This window comes from Ziziphus jujuba, chromosome 12 (genome assembly GCF_031755915.1).
Source record: "Ziziphus jujuba cultivar Dongzao chromosome 12, ASM3175591v1".
Classification (NCBI taxonomy): domain Eukaryota; kingdom Viridiplantae; phylum Streptophyta; class Magnoliopsida; order Rosales; family Rhamnaceae; genus Ziziphus; species Ziziphus jujuba.
In genome coordinates, this window is record NC_083390.1 from 11,033,228 (window position 1) to 11,049,380 (window position 16,153).

Genomic DNA, 16,153 nt, shown 5'->3' on the forward strand with positions numbered 1-16,153 from the left:
GGGAAGAAGGGGTAAGGAAGGATTGGGGGGTGGGGGGTCGGTGATGTTTGTCCCACAGGCAGCCATCAAAGAGCAATAAGACCCAGAAAAAGTCCGACCCTGTGGAACCCTATGCAAAAGCTATTTTGCTACATGTACGCGGCCCCTTCAAATTAAACTTTTAAAAGCTAGCAATTTGTTGTTGCTGGCTTTCCATTTTTTTTTTTTTTCCCTCTTTTTTAAAAATTTTTATGGCCACCATGAGCTAGCTAGCTATAGCGAGAGAACAAGGAACATCATTTTTCAAAAAGAGAAACTAGTCTCCATTATGTTGTAATTTTGTCATTTTCAGCTTTGATTGAAAGTGAATGCTAATATGTTTGATATATAAAATCTTCATTCTTGTCTGGGGCTCGACTCTTCCCATCTAGCTCATCATGACTTATTATCTTTTACCGCTAACTGTGGAACATGTTTAAGCGCGTTCTACTGCTCTTTGACAATTCTCACGCGGTTATATACATTTTTTTTATATATAATATTAATTATAATTATTCATATATGTATATAGGTTTCTTATGCATATATATAAGGGGTGTTGAAAAAGTTCGGCACTTTGATTATTAACAGACCATTCAACTCTTGAAAGCTCAATTAGTGGCTTGATGATTATCAACTCACCAGCATTAATTCCTAGAATTTGTACTACTATATATTTCCAAATATGAAGGTAATATTAGGTGGGTTATCATTTTGGTTCACTATTCATGTACGGTTGATATATAATATATATATGTATATATATATATATATATATATAGAGAGAGAGAGAGAGAGAGAGAGATGGTAAACATTCAACAAAAAAGGAAAAAAAAAAAAGAGAGAGAAAAAGATGGTAAATATATATGATGGAAGGAGAGGTTCATTAGAAATAATTAAAGTTAATATGGACATTGATTTTGGGAGCCTCTTTCACAGTTTTGAACAGTAAAGTAGTTAACTATATAGTTGATATGCTTCATATGTAACTAAGCTTTTTGAAAAATAATAATAAAAAAAAGATTTGAATTTATCAAGTTCCAGCTTTATTAATGATGATTACTATATAGAAAGATAAAATATAATACTCCATTATATAATATCTATATTATAATTTTTTTATAAAAACTATCTTAATTATTCAATCATAATCTTCTTAATTAATTACCATATTACTTTGAAAATGAGATTTAAAAATACATTGAAACTTTGAATCTATATAACTTATTTTAAATTTTTAATATTTTATTAAACTTATATAACCCTAATTCATGATAAAGATTTTTATACATTTCCATTTAAATAATTCTATATACACATTAAATGAGAAACTTATCTGAAGAAAACTTGTTTATCTTTTTTTGAACGGTTATCTAGATAACTTGGGAGGTATAGTTTGACAAAGTCTAAAGAGGGAGGAAATTGAAAATAAAAAATGTCCAAAGAACATAGCAACTAAATTAATTAAATATGTGAAATTTAATACAAATATAATATTAATATAAGTATGCATATAATAGACGATATTAATACATTAAAATCCTTGTAACTGTCCATACGTATATGGATGAATATGTTTATTGACCCATAAATTCCGGATTAGGGGGTGGCCATAAGGTTTTAATTATGTAAACCAAGTAATTATAGTGAAATCCACTAAAACCCTAATAAAATCCAAAAACCTGTAATTAAAATGCAAGGCATGATGTTGTAGGTGGAGATTGAGTAGAGAGAGGCCCAAGTTCCCAAAGAGATTGATATTTGATTAGATAGGTGTGGGGCTTCTTTTGCGTCTTCCTTTAATAAGCGAGCGGCAACCTAATCAACTACAGCCCGCCATGTGTCCCCTGGCTATCTATTCCTTTTACTCTTTTTTATTTATATTTATATTTTGATTTTCTCTAAAATTCCAACACATGGGCCATTTCTAAGGCTCCCATTCTCAGCAAAAGGGATTGTTGTATGATTATCTACTTAATATTCAATCACCCCATCATAACTTCTCTTCGCTTTCTCTTCTAATCTTGGAATGCTTAGGGTGTTTGGCTCTAGGTCACTCTTTACTATTCATCATGATCTTTAATTATGTGTGTTAATTAGTAGTGAAAATATATATTCATCACAGCCTCACTATTTGTAATCTTTAATTTTCTTTTTCTTTTTGGATACACATTTGTTAAGCCACAACATAGACCAAAAATAAAACTACTCTATGGTGGATTCAAAACTTCTATTGTTTTTTTTTTCCCATTCATGTTTAACCATATAATATTACCTCACTTAAAAAAGATAGAAAAGAAAAAATAATCAACTAATAAATTTTTTTTTTAATTGTGTTAAATTTTATCACCTATCAAGATATAATAAATATAAATATAAAATTGCTATTCATATACCATTTACTTTTAATAAAAATTTGAAAATGCAAGGAAAATTTATAGACACAGTCTATCTAGATGACTATAGTGTTTAAGATGTACAAATCGGAGAGAAAGACAGAGAAATAATTAAAAAAAAAGAAAAAGAAAAAAGCAATATTAGTTTTGAGTTGTGACAAGCTAGAGCAATTTTGTACTTTGGTTGGGTTAGCACGTTTGGTCTTTAATTAATTGTGTTAAATTGGAATTAGTACGTTTTCCTTGCTCTTGTTTGGCCCCTTTTAAGCTGAAAAAGGTTGCATTTCAAAAACTAAAAAGAATTGCCACCTTCTTCCTCTAAAAGGGGTCCATGATCAATATCCTTTCGGACTCGGAGCTTCAAAGAACGGGAGAGAGAATACAAAGAAAAACTGTATAAAAAGAAAAGAGAAAAGAGAGGCCGGAGGGAAAGGCAAAAGGAAAGAATACTAGAAAGAAAGCAAAAAGATTGTCTAGCTACGAACTGATTAACTTTAATCTTCGCCATATACTATCTAAATTAGTGTAGATTGGATATACAGAAAAACTGCTTTTAGCCAAGAAAGATATATAAACGTATTCAAACTACAATGTTTCCCTTATATGAGTTAGCCCTAATGTTTTACGGAAAGTAATTTGTTTGGGACAACTTTTTAATTGACCTAAATTGCCTTTTTCAATAGAATACAATGCAAAGAGTGTGCTTAATTTAATTTTATTTTATTTTTTGCTTAAGTTCAGATTAATTTGTCTTGTTGTTTGTGTGCTTTCCTATTATATTCCAATTGATAAGCTATTTAGAGAAGAAATAATCATTATTTGCTTTCTAGAGGGCCCAATTTGGAGATTTGTTTAACGCTCTCCCTCATTGTTATCTTCTTCTTCTTTTTTTTTTTTTTTAAATTTTATTTATTTTCTTTTTATTTTTCCATTAATTTGAGTTGGACTTATTAGAAAAGAGGACAAGAAGGTGGAAAAAGAAGACTGAAAAAGAGAGGGTGTTTTACCCTACAAATAAAGTTTGATGTATAACAAGTAATCAACAAAGCATCACAAAGAGTACAAAAAAACTTTTTTTTTCTCTCATTTTTTGGATCTCATTAATCTTTCATTTTCACGTTTTATATTTACATATAGTCGTTATTCATGATAATGAACAATAAATCTTCCTTTTAATCTAGAATTCTACTTCGAGACCATGATACATTGTCCATCTCCATTCAAATGTTATATATATTTATATAGTTGAATATCAGTAACATGCTTATCTATATATATATATTAGTAGCTAATGTGTTTCATATTAAATTTATATAATTCTTCATAAATATTTCAAAAATATTTGTAAACAAATAGATCACTATTTATTATTGAATTTTAGTATAACGTGATAATCTATTAGCAATATGTTTGTAACCCTAGTGCCCATCACTTTCCATGGAGCTGCTACCTATTCAACTTCTAATCGAGACACTATTTACCAAAGAAAACCAAAAGCTTTTATAAATTCTTTCACATATTTCTTAGTGGAAACCATGAAGCAATTGAGCTCATCAACTTGTTTTTGAAAATATTTCTAACATGGATTGATACTTTATTTTTTGTTTCTTTCAGTATTTTTACTTTATGAAATAAATTTTTTGGTTTTTCTTCAATTTGATGAAATGCCAAAGGTTGTTATTATTACAAAGTACATACTAGAGGGCGGAGAAAATATTCCTTGACTGATCCCATGTAAAAAGAAGGAAAAAAAAAAAAAATGGGGAGAGAGAGAGAGAAAAAAAAAAAAAAAAAAGGAAAAAAAGAAAAGGTTTTAGTAAAGGCCCCACGTGTGGAACAGAACTTGGGGCTCGTTCGTGTATATATATATATATATATATTATGCTTTATTTATTTATTTATTTATATTTTTTATTATTATTGTTTTGGTAGCTTTATGTGAATGTTGGGGTTCTCTTTGCTTGGGATTCCTACGTCCTTGTGGGCACCTCCATTTTTGGATATTAGAGCCACCTTTTTAAGAGGCAGTGGATTTTCACTTCACTTACTTTCTCTTCCCCTATCTTTTATACAAAACCACGCTCTTGTTAAAAAGAAATTCTTTTATTTTTATTTTTATTTTTCTAAAAAAGGCTTTTGGGAATCCTATGCCAATTCCTTCTCATAGTTTGGTTCTTATTGCTTTGTCCCTTTTTAGATTACAAGATTCCCATCTCTATCGTCTCTCTAATGTATTGTTTTTCCATTTTCACTAAACTATACTCTTCTATTCCTTCTTGTACTTGGAAAAAAGAACCAAAAAAAAAAAACAAAACAAATTAATAATTAAACACTCTATAACTTATAATAATCATTGGAAATTCCACATAAATTAAGGGTAGTCAGAAGTTCCTTTTGACTTGGAATTAATTGGAAAAACCCTAGATGAACAATACTGCTTTTTAGGATGGGTTTCCAAATTAATTAAATACATGATGATGATTCTTATTATTCCTTTGTGTTATGCTTGTTCAAATGGTCTTTCTCTTTGATTTCTTTTTTATAAATGATTTTGATGATGGCGATGCTTGGGACAAAGGCCCTATATGTTTTAGATGCTAAATTTATAGCACGCTAGGACCATACATGATTTTAGTTTTATAGGCCCTCTTAAGATATTGTCATCAAATGCCAGGGGCTCCCTAGCTATTGATCAAATTAAAAGGGAAAGCTTCACAATCATATTCTGGATTAGAACAAACGCTCCCACTTCTACAAAGTCTCCCGCCTAAACAAGTACATATAGTTTACTATCAACAAAAGTTATAAGATTCATTCTTCTTTTATAAAATATAGTTTATTATCAGTGTTAATATCATTTTGCTTTTTTTATTTTTCATATATTTAAATTCAATTAAATTCCTATAGTTTTAAAAATATCATTTATCTTTCGAATGGTTTTAAAACACTATCTATCTATCTTCCCAATCGTTACATTTACACACCTTTTAAATTATCATCATTTCCTCTTATATAGGAGTATAATTAACATTTTCAAATCAATAATCAGTCTTATTGAAATAAAGGCAAACTTTAGAGGCTGGAGAGAAATTAATCTTTTATACTATCTCTTCGAGCTTCTTAAGTCTTTTAGAAGATCAAGCTTACTGTTACATTCAGAACTGATTCATATTAAAATGGTCCAATAACAATTATATAAATGGTTGGTCCCATAAAAATATTAAAACTGAAAAAAAGGATAATATTTGTATCAAAATAAAAAATAAAACTGAAAAAGGAGAATATAGCTGCAAGTAAACCTGCAAAGGAAAGGGGCAAAGAGGAAGGAAGAGATCGAATTAAGAAAACATTCTATGTCACGAATTAAAAAATGGGTGTTTTTGATTTTGGTCTATCTAATTCTCTCTATCTCTTTAGCTTCTTTCTATAAAGATGCGTTTTTGTCATAGAAGAGCTAGCTGGGCAGGTCCTCTTCTGCTACCTCGTGACTTGACATCACCTCCTCTTTGTAATCCATTACTTAGCCCCAAAAACCCACACACACTCACACAGCCTTATGTTCTTATTATTATATTTGCCTTTTTTGAGGAAACCAATTTATAAAAATTAATAGCAGAAAAATAATAGAAACTGCTGCAAATTTATGGTCAAAAGTTGCGCAAATGAAAAACTAGAATTTTTTTTTTTTTTTTTTTTTTTTTTTTTTTTATAATTCAGTTTGATAGTTCCTTTTGTGACTTGATTAGGTTGGTCCATTTTCTTTGCCTTTTCTTTTTACTCTGCCCGAGCAACAACGGTAGGGAATGACAACAATTGATGAGCACAGTTATGGGACTGACTGGGACTATCAAAATTTTGTCAGTCTTAATATCTATAAAGCACTGCTTGGCAATTATCCCCTCTGTCATATGTACGTTAAAAATAATTTTTTTTTTAATTCATCATCACTCACTATCACTAGGCTTGAATATAAGCCATTTTTTTTGGTGAATTGTTTTTTATTACCTTCAATTCATTAGCCAAAACCCTATTGATTGAGTAGTAGTGAATATTTTAATCCTACCTACTTCTATCCATTCGCAACATCTTTAGACAACATATCTAGTCCTCATTCAACATTTTTAGTTGATATGTCTAGCTCTGCTTTAAATCTTTTCTTTTTAAAAAATTTAAGCTATTGAGACGCGAATCATCAACGGGATTTAACATTGATATGTCCATCTTGAATTTTTTTCTAATATTTTTAAGTTATTGAGAAGTAAATAATCAATTTTGGTTTTGTAACATTGTGATTAAATCAACTTTTTGCTGATAAATTCAATTTGGAGCCCTCCTAAACTTGTATGAAGAGAGATAATTGCGAGTGGCTTTTAGTTAATTCTAACTTGTGAACCGAATATTCAATCACGAAGTACTAATTTACCTTTGTATTAATAAATAATCAGACTACTAATTAATAAAAAGAAATATTGAGAAACTTCTGGGAAGGTCGCTGATCCATATATACAGTCCAATTTACAAATAAATGCAAAGGTGCCAGGCCACCCCAGAAAAGATAGTACAATGTACACTTTTCTCAACCCACTTGGTTATATACACAGTAACAGTTCACAGGTGTTATATATATATATATACATATATATATATTATCCAAGAGACTTTTTTTTTTTTTTTTTTGGTTTTTTTATCCAAGAGACTTCAAATTATATGTAATTGGGCTTTTTGATACCTAATTAAATCTAAAGGTGTCCGTTACATGTTACATGAGATTTTTCCAAACAAATTCAGGATGAGAAAAAAAAAAAAATTTGTATTATATATATAGTTATTGCTGAATGTAATCACGTGGGAGGAACAGTATCTACCAAAAGGAAGGGTTAGGGTGCTTTGGCTCAGGCAAGCTCAAGGCAAAAGAAACCCTACTGTAGGACACACCCGGATAACAAACATTAGCTGGTTCTTTTATGATTGCTCACTTACACCCGACCTTTATAATTTTTTTGTCAGACTTTGAGAAGTAAATATTTCATATATATATATATAGAGCTCCATACGCTTGTATATGATTGAAGTAGCCAGGAGATGTAATTGATTTTTTTTTTTTTTTTCTTTTAACTGAAGTTCATGTCATTCAATTGAATGATTCTCTTAGAGGACCCATTGAGTGGGGTTCCTTTGTAGAACTTAGTGACAGATACAACTTGCAAAATATATATATATATATATATATAATTGTTTATATATGATTTTTCTTCAACAACTGCTCATATGTATAACCAGATATTATATGTCTTCAAGTTTCTTCAAACTCTATGTTTAAAAAAGAAAATATATATGTATATTCAAAAAAGAAAACATATACAATCTGATACCAATTTTTCAATTTATAATCCGAGATTATATAATGATATATGGTAAACTTGAAAAGATGTTACATTTTCAATTATATTTTTAATTTTTAATTTATTATTTGAAATATCAGTATATCACACATATTATTTATTTCATTACTATATCATTCATTTTTATGCTTTATAAATTGGAAAATAGAATTTCAACAAAACAGTTGTCACTATTTTTATTGTAGAACAATTATTTATAGTTTGGAAATAGGAGATGAGAAAATTAAATGATAGACAACAATTAACGTTAAAATCAAAGAACAAAATATCGCACACCTAAAAGTCAACAAGGGATAGCGATTTGAAAACATAAAAAATTATTTAAAAAAAAAAAAAGAATTTAAGAAATGTTTGTTGGCCAGGTTCTAGCTAGGAAGGTTTTATCCATGTCCAAAGCTACCTGTTGATTTGTACTCCATCTTACCAATCTCATGCATAAAATTTGCTACTTCTCTACTTTTATAGAATTCTAAACTACGTATTCAATTCTTAAACTAATCCAAACACATTTTTTAGTATTAATTAAATTAAAATAGCTTTCATCTTCAAAACAATCAGAATTTTTATACGATGATCTAATATGTTCATAAATATTAAAAACAAATATAAATCGTTTGGCTGACTTGTTTGTCTAAAACACAATCGTATATATTACAAAATAATAATACTAATAATAATAATAAAGCATAGTATATATAGTTTTTAATAAGGCCTAACTACCAACCCTTTCATTATCAGTCATTTAAGGAAAAGACAAATAATTCCAAGTATTTGTTAAATATAGGAACTCGTGGATTGCCTTTATTTTGATTAAAAAAAGAAAAAAAAAAAAACACAATTTTGAAACATTTAAACCAAAAAGAAAACAAAAATGGACTAACAAAATTTAGATAACAATTTCCCATTTGACCCGAGGGGAAAAAAAGTAAATAAATAAATAAAGGGGGAAAAAGTTTCAATATCGATTGGATCCGTAGGTCACAATGTCACAACCCACAAGCCAGCTCAAAGTTGCCTAAAACTAGTTTCTTTTTTAACGATTTTCTTTCCTTCTTTTGTTTTTTTTTTTTTGGGTGAATTCTTAACAATGTTGTTTGTGATAAGAAAGAAAGAAAGTGTATTTACGAAGTGAAAATTAAGTTTTATTTCGCTTGTGCCTTCTCTTTTATGGGTCAGATTTGAGTAGTGGCTCTAGGGGGCAATAAACTGATTCACATCCATGTGTGGGCCATTCTTGGAGCCCAAAAGGATCAAAGAGTGAGTGATACACAAGAGTGGTGATGTTGCTCCCATTAGTCTCTCAGATAAAAAGATTGAAAATGGGTTTTGTAATATGGTTGACCCTACAATGTTTTTGATAGCTTGAAATAAAGACATGCATGGACACCTATGAATACCTATAGGCAAAAAATCAAAATTCCTGAGTGTGACAGGGAAAAAAAAGACTTTATTTAAAAAAAAAAAAAAAGAGAAGAGAAGAAAACAAATATGGGGTTCACATTAAAGTGAAAGCACCTGATCTTTATGGTGGCCCATTTGACAAGTTTTGAAACTTTGAATTAGTGACAATACGATTGGAGTTTTGGCGTTTTTCCGTCTTTTCTTATGCTTATCAAGTAAATTGAGTAACCAAAAATTTTAATGGTTATGGTGATTTCTTGCTTTTATTGTCTTTTAGTTTTTGAGAATTTTGAATCCAAATAATTAACAGTAGAAACTGAATGGATTTTGGTATATGTATAAGATGTCTTATAGATGATAGAAACTGGGAAATTTCATGATTTTGTTTTAAACTTAAAGTGGCATTTCATTTATATTATTCTTGAGAAATTTTAGATTTTTTTTTTCTTTCTATTTAACTTTTTATTCGTGTTTTGAATGACTTTTGGGCTTAATAAGCTTTTTACTCTCTATTTTCAATCAAATTCGATTCAGGGTTATTATTACCATTTTTGGATTGAGGTCTTTATTTTCCAATTTGATTCAATACATGACAAATGTTCTAGAAATTGGTAACGTTTGTCTATTACCAGGAGAGAGCAGGTGTGAGTTCCAGTACTTATTTGGAGATTTGATACTTTGAATCATATTGAAAACTAAAATGCCTCAAATGAGGGGGCGAAAAAAGTAGAAGGTCTCAATTGTATAAACTTGAAATTAAATGGTACAAAACTATACTATAATAATGTATTTAGTTTCAGATTCAAATCTCAATTTGTACGAAATTCTCAGCTCCACTAAATCATCGCATTTGAAACTATATTAAAACAGTAACACATCTTCTACAATGGTTCTTATTCCCCAAGGACAAGAGTTTGAGACGCCGTTAACAGCCAAAACTAGATGTTGTCAAATTCAAGAAACAACTTCTTAATAATAAGAATAATACGAGACGTCAAGAGAATTTTATGAGTTTTGTTTTTTAGTATTCCAATTGACTTTTGGCCTTAATAGACTTTCTTTTTTATTTTCTCTTTTAACGTATAAAATTTGATCTTTATTTTAAAAAAATAATTTTGGAAAAAAAAAATTAATTTTTTTTTGGAATGGCTTAGTTGACAATAATCATTGGTGATAACTAAGTTTATGCCATAATAATAAAATCTTCCTTATCAATTTATAAAAACAGCAAACATATATTATATACCTTAAAACCTAGAACATTTATTGTAAGTTAACAACCGAAACCCATTAAATAAAATAAAATAAATAATTTAACATTTTGATAAACATTTGTTTTTTTGAAGATACTTTAATCACTTAAACATCCTGGATAGCTTGAACAAGCCATTGAATCCCTCTATTTAAATACCCACATGACGTGAAATTATTAAAGCGTACGCCTTCATGTCCAACAATCCAAGTCGGTTTTAATTTTATATATATAAAATCAAGTTCTAATGAGGATGTTAAATTAAGGATATTATGAGAATGTAAATTTTACAATATACTGTAACATGTTGTAGGAGTAAATTTACTCTTGCAACGTATTAGGGATATATATCCTCATGATATTTTAAAATTAATACTTCCATCAAAATCGGACTCTATATATATATAAACTCTCATTTTATCATTTTTTCTATTTTTTTATTATATATCAATTACATTTTTATATAAATCTATAAATAGAGGCTACAAAACAAAAGAATTACAAGTAATTGTAAAGAAGCATTCCCCTCAATTTTAATTTGTTTTCTTACTATAATTTGTGCTCTTACTTTTTCTCTTAGCTTATAATAATTTAAATTGTCATCATCACTATTATAATTATTATTATGTATTTCTTTTTTCAATTGAGGTAATTTCAATTTCCAATTTGATTCAATGCATGACGAATCTTCAAATTGGTAACAGAAACCACCAACATCGTCTATCTCCAAGGGAGATGGCAGGGTTACGGCCTATTGGAGATTGTATTACATTGAATCAAAGTGAAACCTAGAGTGCGTCAAATAAAAAAAAATATGTAAAAAAGAAAGATGGTCTCAATTGTATAAACCGGACATTAAAATGGTAGAAAAACTATATTAATAAACTGATAACTTTCTATTGTAAGAAAATATATATGATTCCAACTAAACTTTTCTTTTTCTAAATTGATTAAGTTTGGATACAACAAATTTATAATCTAAAAAGGGTGTCTCAAACATATGATCTCAAAGATGTGGGTGTGAGAGGCATATTTTTCTTTTTCTAAATCGGTTATGTTAAAAAGAAAAACGATTTACCTCCAAATAAAAATTCTTAATTTTTTGAAAACCAAGATTATATTTTAATTTATGACCAATATTTTCTGTTATCTAAAGCATATTAATGTGTCCATCACATCTCAATGGTGTATTTTATTCTTCAGTATAAATCAAAAATTAAAAGTAAAAATTGATACTTGAGATTTTTTCTTTTGGTTGGAGAGACCAATTATTAAAAAACCCATTACTGATTTTTCTTTGCTTATTCCAAAATTACATGCACATTTTTATTTATTTATTCTTTTTACTTTTCATAGAGATTTCTTTTTTCTACTAAATCTGGTCAAATTAAATTGGACTATTTTAAATTTAATTAAATTAGATTGTACAAGATTTAAAATAATATAGTTCATTTCCATATTCCAAACATTCCCTGCTCATTCATAAAAACATGCAATAATACTTGTGAGTCATGCATTAAAACATGCAGTTAATACTCATCTCCTCACAGAGAAACCATTTAAAAAATTACCATCGATTAAACCGTTTAATATAATCACGGTTAACGAAAACCGCGCATAGGGACTGTAAAAGATAGTTGAGACTTGAGAGCTTCAATGATATTGTATTCACAGAGCATTGGGTTGAATTCTGATCATGTGATCCTAAGAAAATAGTTGGGCCGATAGAGAGGCATGGCTGATCAATTTGACAAGCTGATACTGATTTACAATTTTTTTAAATCTTTTTTTTTTTTAGAATTTTTTCAAATATTATTTTTAGAAGTTATTACTTAAAAGGTTTAAAGTTTAGAGGTTAGTGTAAAAAAAAAAAAAAAAAACTAATATTGATTAGTAAAAATTTATTGAGTTTTGTGACTTTGGTCTCAATTTATTTTTAATGTTTGTATCGTACAGAACCAATAGATTTTGATTTGTTGTTGTTTGTGTTTTAAGGACTCTGGAGTGCCAACCAAAAAAAACGAAAGGACTGCATTTCACCTTTTAATAATACCATTTTCGGTTATGGCCGATTTCGAGTTCGAATTTCAAAAATAAAAAAATCATCATTATGTAGCTCACTCAGCAGCCAATCTTTTCACCAGCTCACATTCTAGTCAACCTTAGGTCCATTATTCTATCAAGGGCAACAGCATGCCAAAAAACCCACAACTTACACCCCTTGCATGGAAGGTGATAATATTCTCTGCCATGCAGAATTGTCCACCAGGTCGCCCCTTTTGACTGACTTCAATCCTTTCAGTACAATTGAAAGAGAGTCAAATTTTCTTCTCAGTTCCATCAGATAATTTGGCTTCTAAAGGTCGTGAAATTTCAAGCTTGCTTTTTTGACAACATTCAACACAAAAGCTTATAAGATGCATAAATAGAAACTCTGTTCATGTCAAGAACTAATATATCCCAAGCACAAAATGTTGACAAGGTTAGTTTATCACAAGACAAACAGTATATGATGGAAGATGATGGCCCAAAAAAAAGCAGGTTTGAAAAACAGAGCATACCAGCTCCAGAATGATAGATGACACTAACATGCACTTCATTTCATTACATGATGCACCTACTAAATACTTTTTTCCTGACTAGCTCCTAATCAAGCATTTTGTGGATGGCATTTTTAATCAAAACATTAAAAACACATTCAAGAAACTGTTGAATGAACCTAACCTATTCAGAACCATTCAACTAGTAGAAACCTTGCCCTTCATCAGTAACATAATTATTTGAGTTTTTTCATTAATTTGGTTTTTGGTTTTTTTTTTTTTTTAATTTTTTTTTATTTGTAATTACTTCAGAAGTTTAGATGTTTGTTAGTGCTGGTGGTAATTAGAGTTTGTTAGGCATCTTAAATAACTATAAACTTAAAGGAAAGGAAACATAAACACCAAATTGAAAACCATTTCAATTATAACTGATTCAATGTTTTATTTTTTTTCTCCCTTACGCTTGTAGTTAAGCGAGATTCCTAACAAACTCTAACTACCAGCACCACTAAAAAACGTTTGGAGTAAGCAAGTTATACACAATTAAGTAGGGAAAAAACAAACCAAAGTGTTACCAAATAACACCTAAGCTTTTAAAGGTTGTGAAACTTCAAGCTTGCTTTTTTAGCAACATTCAACACAAAAGCTTATACAGTAGATACATAGAAACTTTGTTTCCCCCATGTTAAAAACTAATGTATTCCAAGAACGAAATGTTGGCGTGTTCAGTTTATCTCAGTATAAGCAATATATGATGGAAGCTGTTGGCCCAAAGAAAGCAGAAGAGCATTCCAACTGCTGAAGACAATAGGACGTGATCACGGCACTGCATTTCATAGCATTATGCATCGATTAAATGCTTTTTCCATGACTAGCTACTAATCAAGCATTTTGCGGAAGGCATTTCCAATCAAAATATCAACAATTCATTCCAATGTTGAATGAGTCTTATGCCACATCCTAAAACCAGAAGAAAAACCTTGCCCGTCAAATTCATTCGTAACATAGTGATTTTAGTTGTTTTCATGAAGTTAAATCCACCCCAAGTTGCTTAATTTCAACAGAAAACTGATTCGCAGATACTATTAGTTCTGGCAATGTCAATATTCATCTAGTCAATTTGTCAAACATATCATCGGCATAATGGAACACGAAAAATCTACAGACAACAAGATAAACACATTAATATTCCATCTCTTCACCAACATCCTAAAAGTAAGTGTATATTAACATATGTATGTATATGAACAAATTACCATTTCATTATCATTATAAAGAGAACTATACTAAGTGATTTTCAGCAATATACAAAATTACTTTAGACGAGCAAAGTAATTTACATACCTTTTTCAAAAAAAACCCAGAAAAGAAATTAGTTTTTCTTATGCAACAAACGATTTAAAACCCTTTAGGCCCAGTTTCTTTCAGAACAGCAGGTTTTTCAGCCATGGAAAGGCAGTACTTAGCAATCTCTCTAAACTTAGGAACACTCCTCAGATCAACTTTGGTCCCATCCTTCAAAGTTATTATAATATCACCCCATTCACCAATGAAACGTGGCACAACCTGGACGTCCTTGATCACCTTGTACGAGAAATCGCTCCTATCCTGACCCGTTAGTCCCGAAATCACCGTCACCCGCAGGTTGGTGAACCTGTATCTCAAATAGAAAGCCCTGGAAACCGCAGCTAAAGTTAATGGCAACCAAAGAAGAGTGAAACCCAGAAGAAGGTTTGCTAAGAGGTCACCATAATGGGCTCCACCGTCGAAGAAGATGGTTTCTTCGGTGGGTTTCCTGGAGGAGTCAGAGGTGGTGGATGTGACGGTGGGCTTGTTGGTTGGGGAGGACACGTGGAGCTTGGTGATTGGTCTGTGGAAATTGGAAGTGGGTATGGAGGTGAAGTTAGGGAAGAGAAGTCTGGAAGAGACACTTAACGAATGGTGGGTTATAGAGGTGGTGGCGGTGGTTTTGGAGGTGGTGGGAGGTGTGAGGATTGGAATGGAGGCCATTAGAGGAGATTATGATGACCGTGTTGAACAAAAAAGATATGAGGATGACCGTGTGAGCTTGCTGGTTTGGTTGGTTGGTCGTAGAAGCAATTTTTTATTATTCATTATTTTATTTTTTAATAATTCTATTGGCTAGGTTGAGAATGTGGGGACCACTGGTATTATTCTTACTAGGGAGCATTTGATGGGTCAGTGGCTATTGCTTTGCCGCGTGGTATGCTCAAAACTCAGTCGTTTTGGTGAGAAGGGTAGAACAAAAAATTTGATGCAATTTATAAACGCAAATGATTTATTAGTCGATAGTTTTTGCTTCTACATGAATTTATATTATATGTCAAAAGTATTTATACGTAATAAGTACTTTTGATAAAAATATATATAGGGGAATGTTTTATGGGTCAAGATAGTTGATAAATAATTTTGACAAATTATAGTGATCATTAAATTTTCGATGTTTACATAAAAAGGGAAGTAATGAATAGTTAAAGTTTTAGATTTAATTATTATTGAATGGTTAATCAAAGGCCAAGATGCCGTTTTTCAAATATACTTATATATGAAAACTATACTATATATTAAATAAGTGTTAATGTTGATATATATAATAAGTATACATGTATAGTTTGATATAATATATATATATATATATATAAGAAAATTTTATGGTACGAATGGTTTATATGCAGGCCACATTAAAATAGATGTTTTTTGAAAAAAAAGTCAAAAAGCATTAGCATACACAGTGTACACGGCAAAACTGATATTTTTTTTTAAAAAGTACAAAAAAATATCGATTTTGATGTATTTCATATCGTATAACTACTATATATATATATATATATATAGTTAACTACTAAAACTCTTAATTATGTAGTTGATAATTCCAGTATCAATTTAAAAATGCCCAACGACCTATGATACTGCATGAAAACAGGGTTTTACAAAAAAATGTTCCCTACTAGTTCAACGAACAAAACCTTTCCATCTCAAAACATTAAAATTTTATCCATGAGAAGTTTTTGGTACACAACTCTTTTCCAAAATATCCTTATCAGTAATTTTTTTTTTTTTTTTTCACATGCTTAGCAAGATTGAAAGCCCAAAACAAGAGTTCAAAATCTTATAATAAAAAAA

General features: G+C 29.8%; 1 protein-coding gene across 5 annotated transcripts; it reads right to left on the minus strand.

Annotated features, from left to right (window-relative positions):
• Window positions 1-12,482: 12,482 nt before the first annotated feature.
• Window positions 12,483-15,071, minus strand: LOC107434906 (uncharacterized). Of its 5 annotated transcripts, none has more exons than XM_025067706.3 (2): window positions 14,354-15,071; window positions 12,483-12,764 (listed from the first exon to the last, which is right to left on the minus strand). In XM_025067706.3, exon 1 carries the CDS (start codon window positions 15,017-15,019, stop codon window positions 14,408-14,410), a length of 612 nt encoding a protein of 203 aa, XP_024923474.3. In that variant the 5' UTR covers window positions 15,020-15,071; the 3' UTR covers window positions 12,483-12,764; window positions 14,354-14,407. The 5 variants fall into 5 exon arrangements, with proteins under 5 accessions (XP_024923474.3, XP_024923473.3, XP_015901906.3 ...); XM_025067705.3 differs by having other exon boundaries at window positions 12,483-12,851; XM_016046420.4 differs by lacking the exon at window positions 12,483-12,764 and adding an exon at window positions 13,558-13,835.
• Between the last annotated feature and the right edge of the window lie 1,082 nt (window positions 15,072-16,153).

Bases quoted from the DNA above. Each gene is read 5' to 3' on its own strand.
- LOC107434906 (XM_025067706.3), bottom strand. From the start codon at position 15,019: ATGGCCTCCATTCCAATCCTCACACCTCCCACCACCTCCAAAACCACC.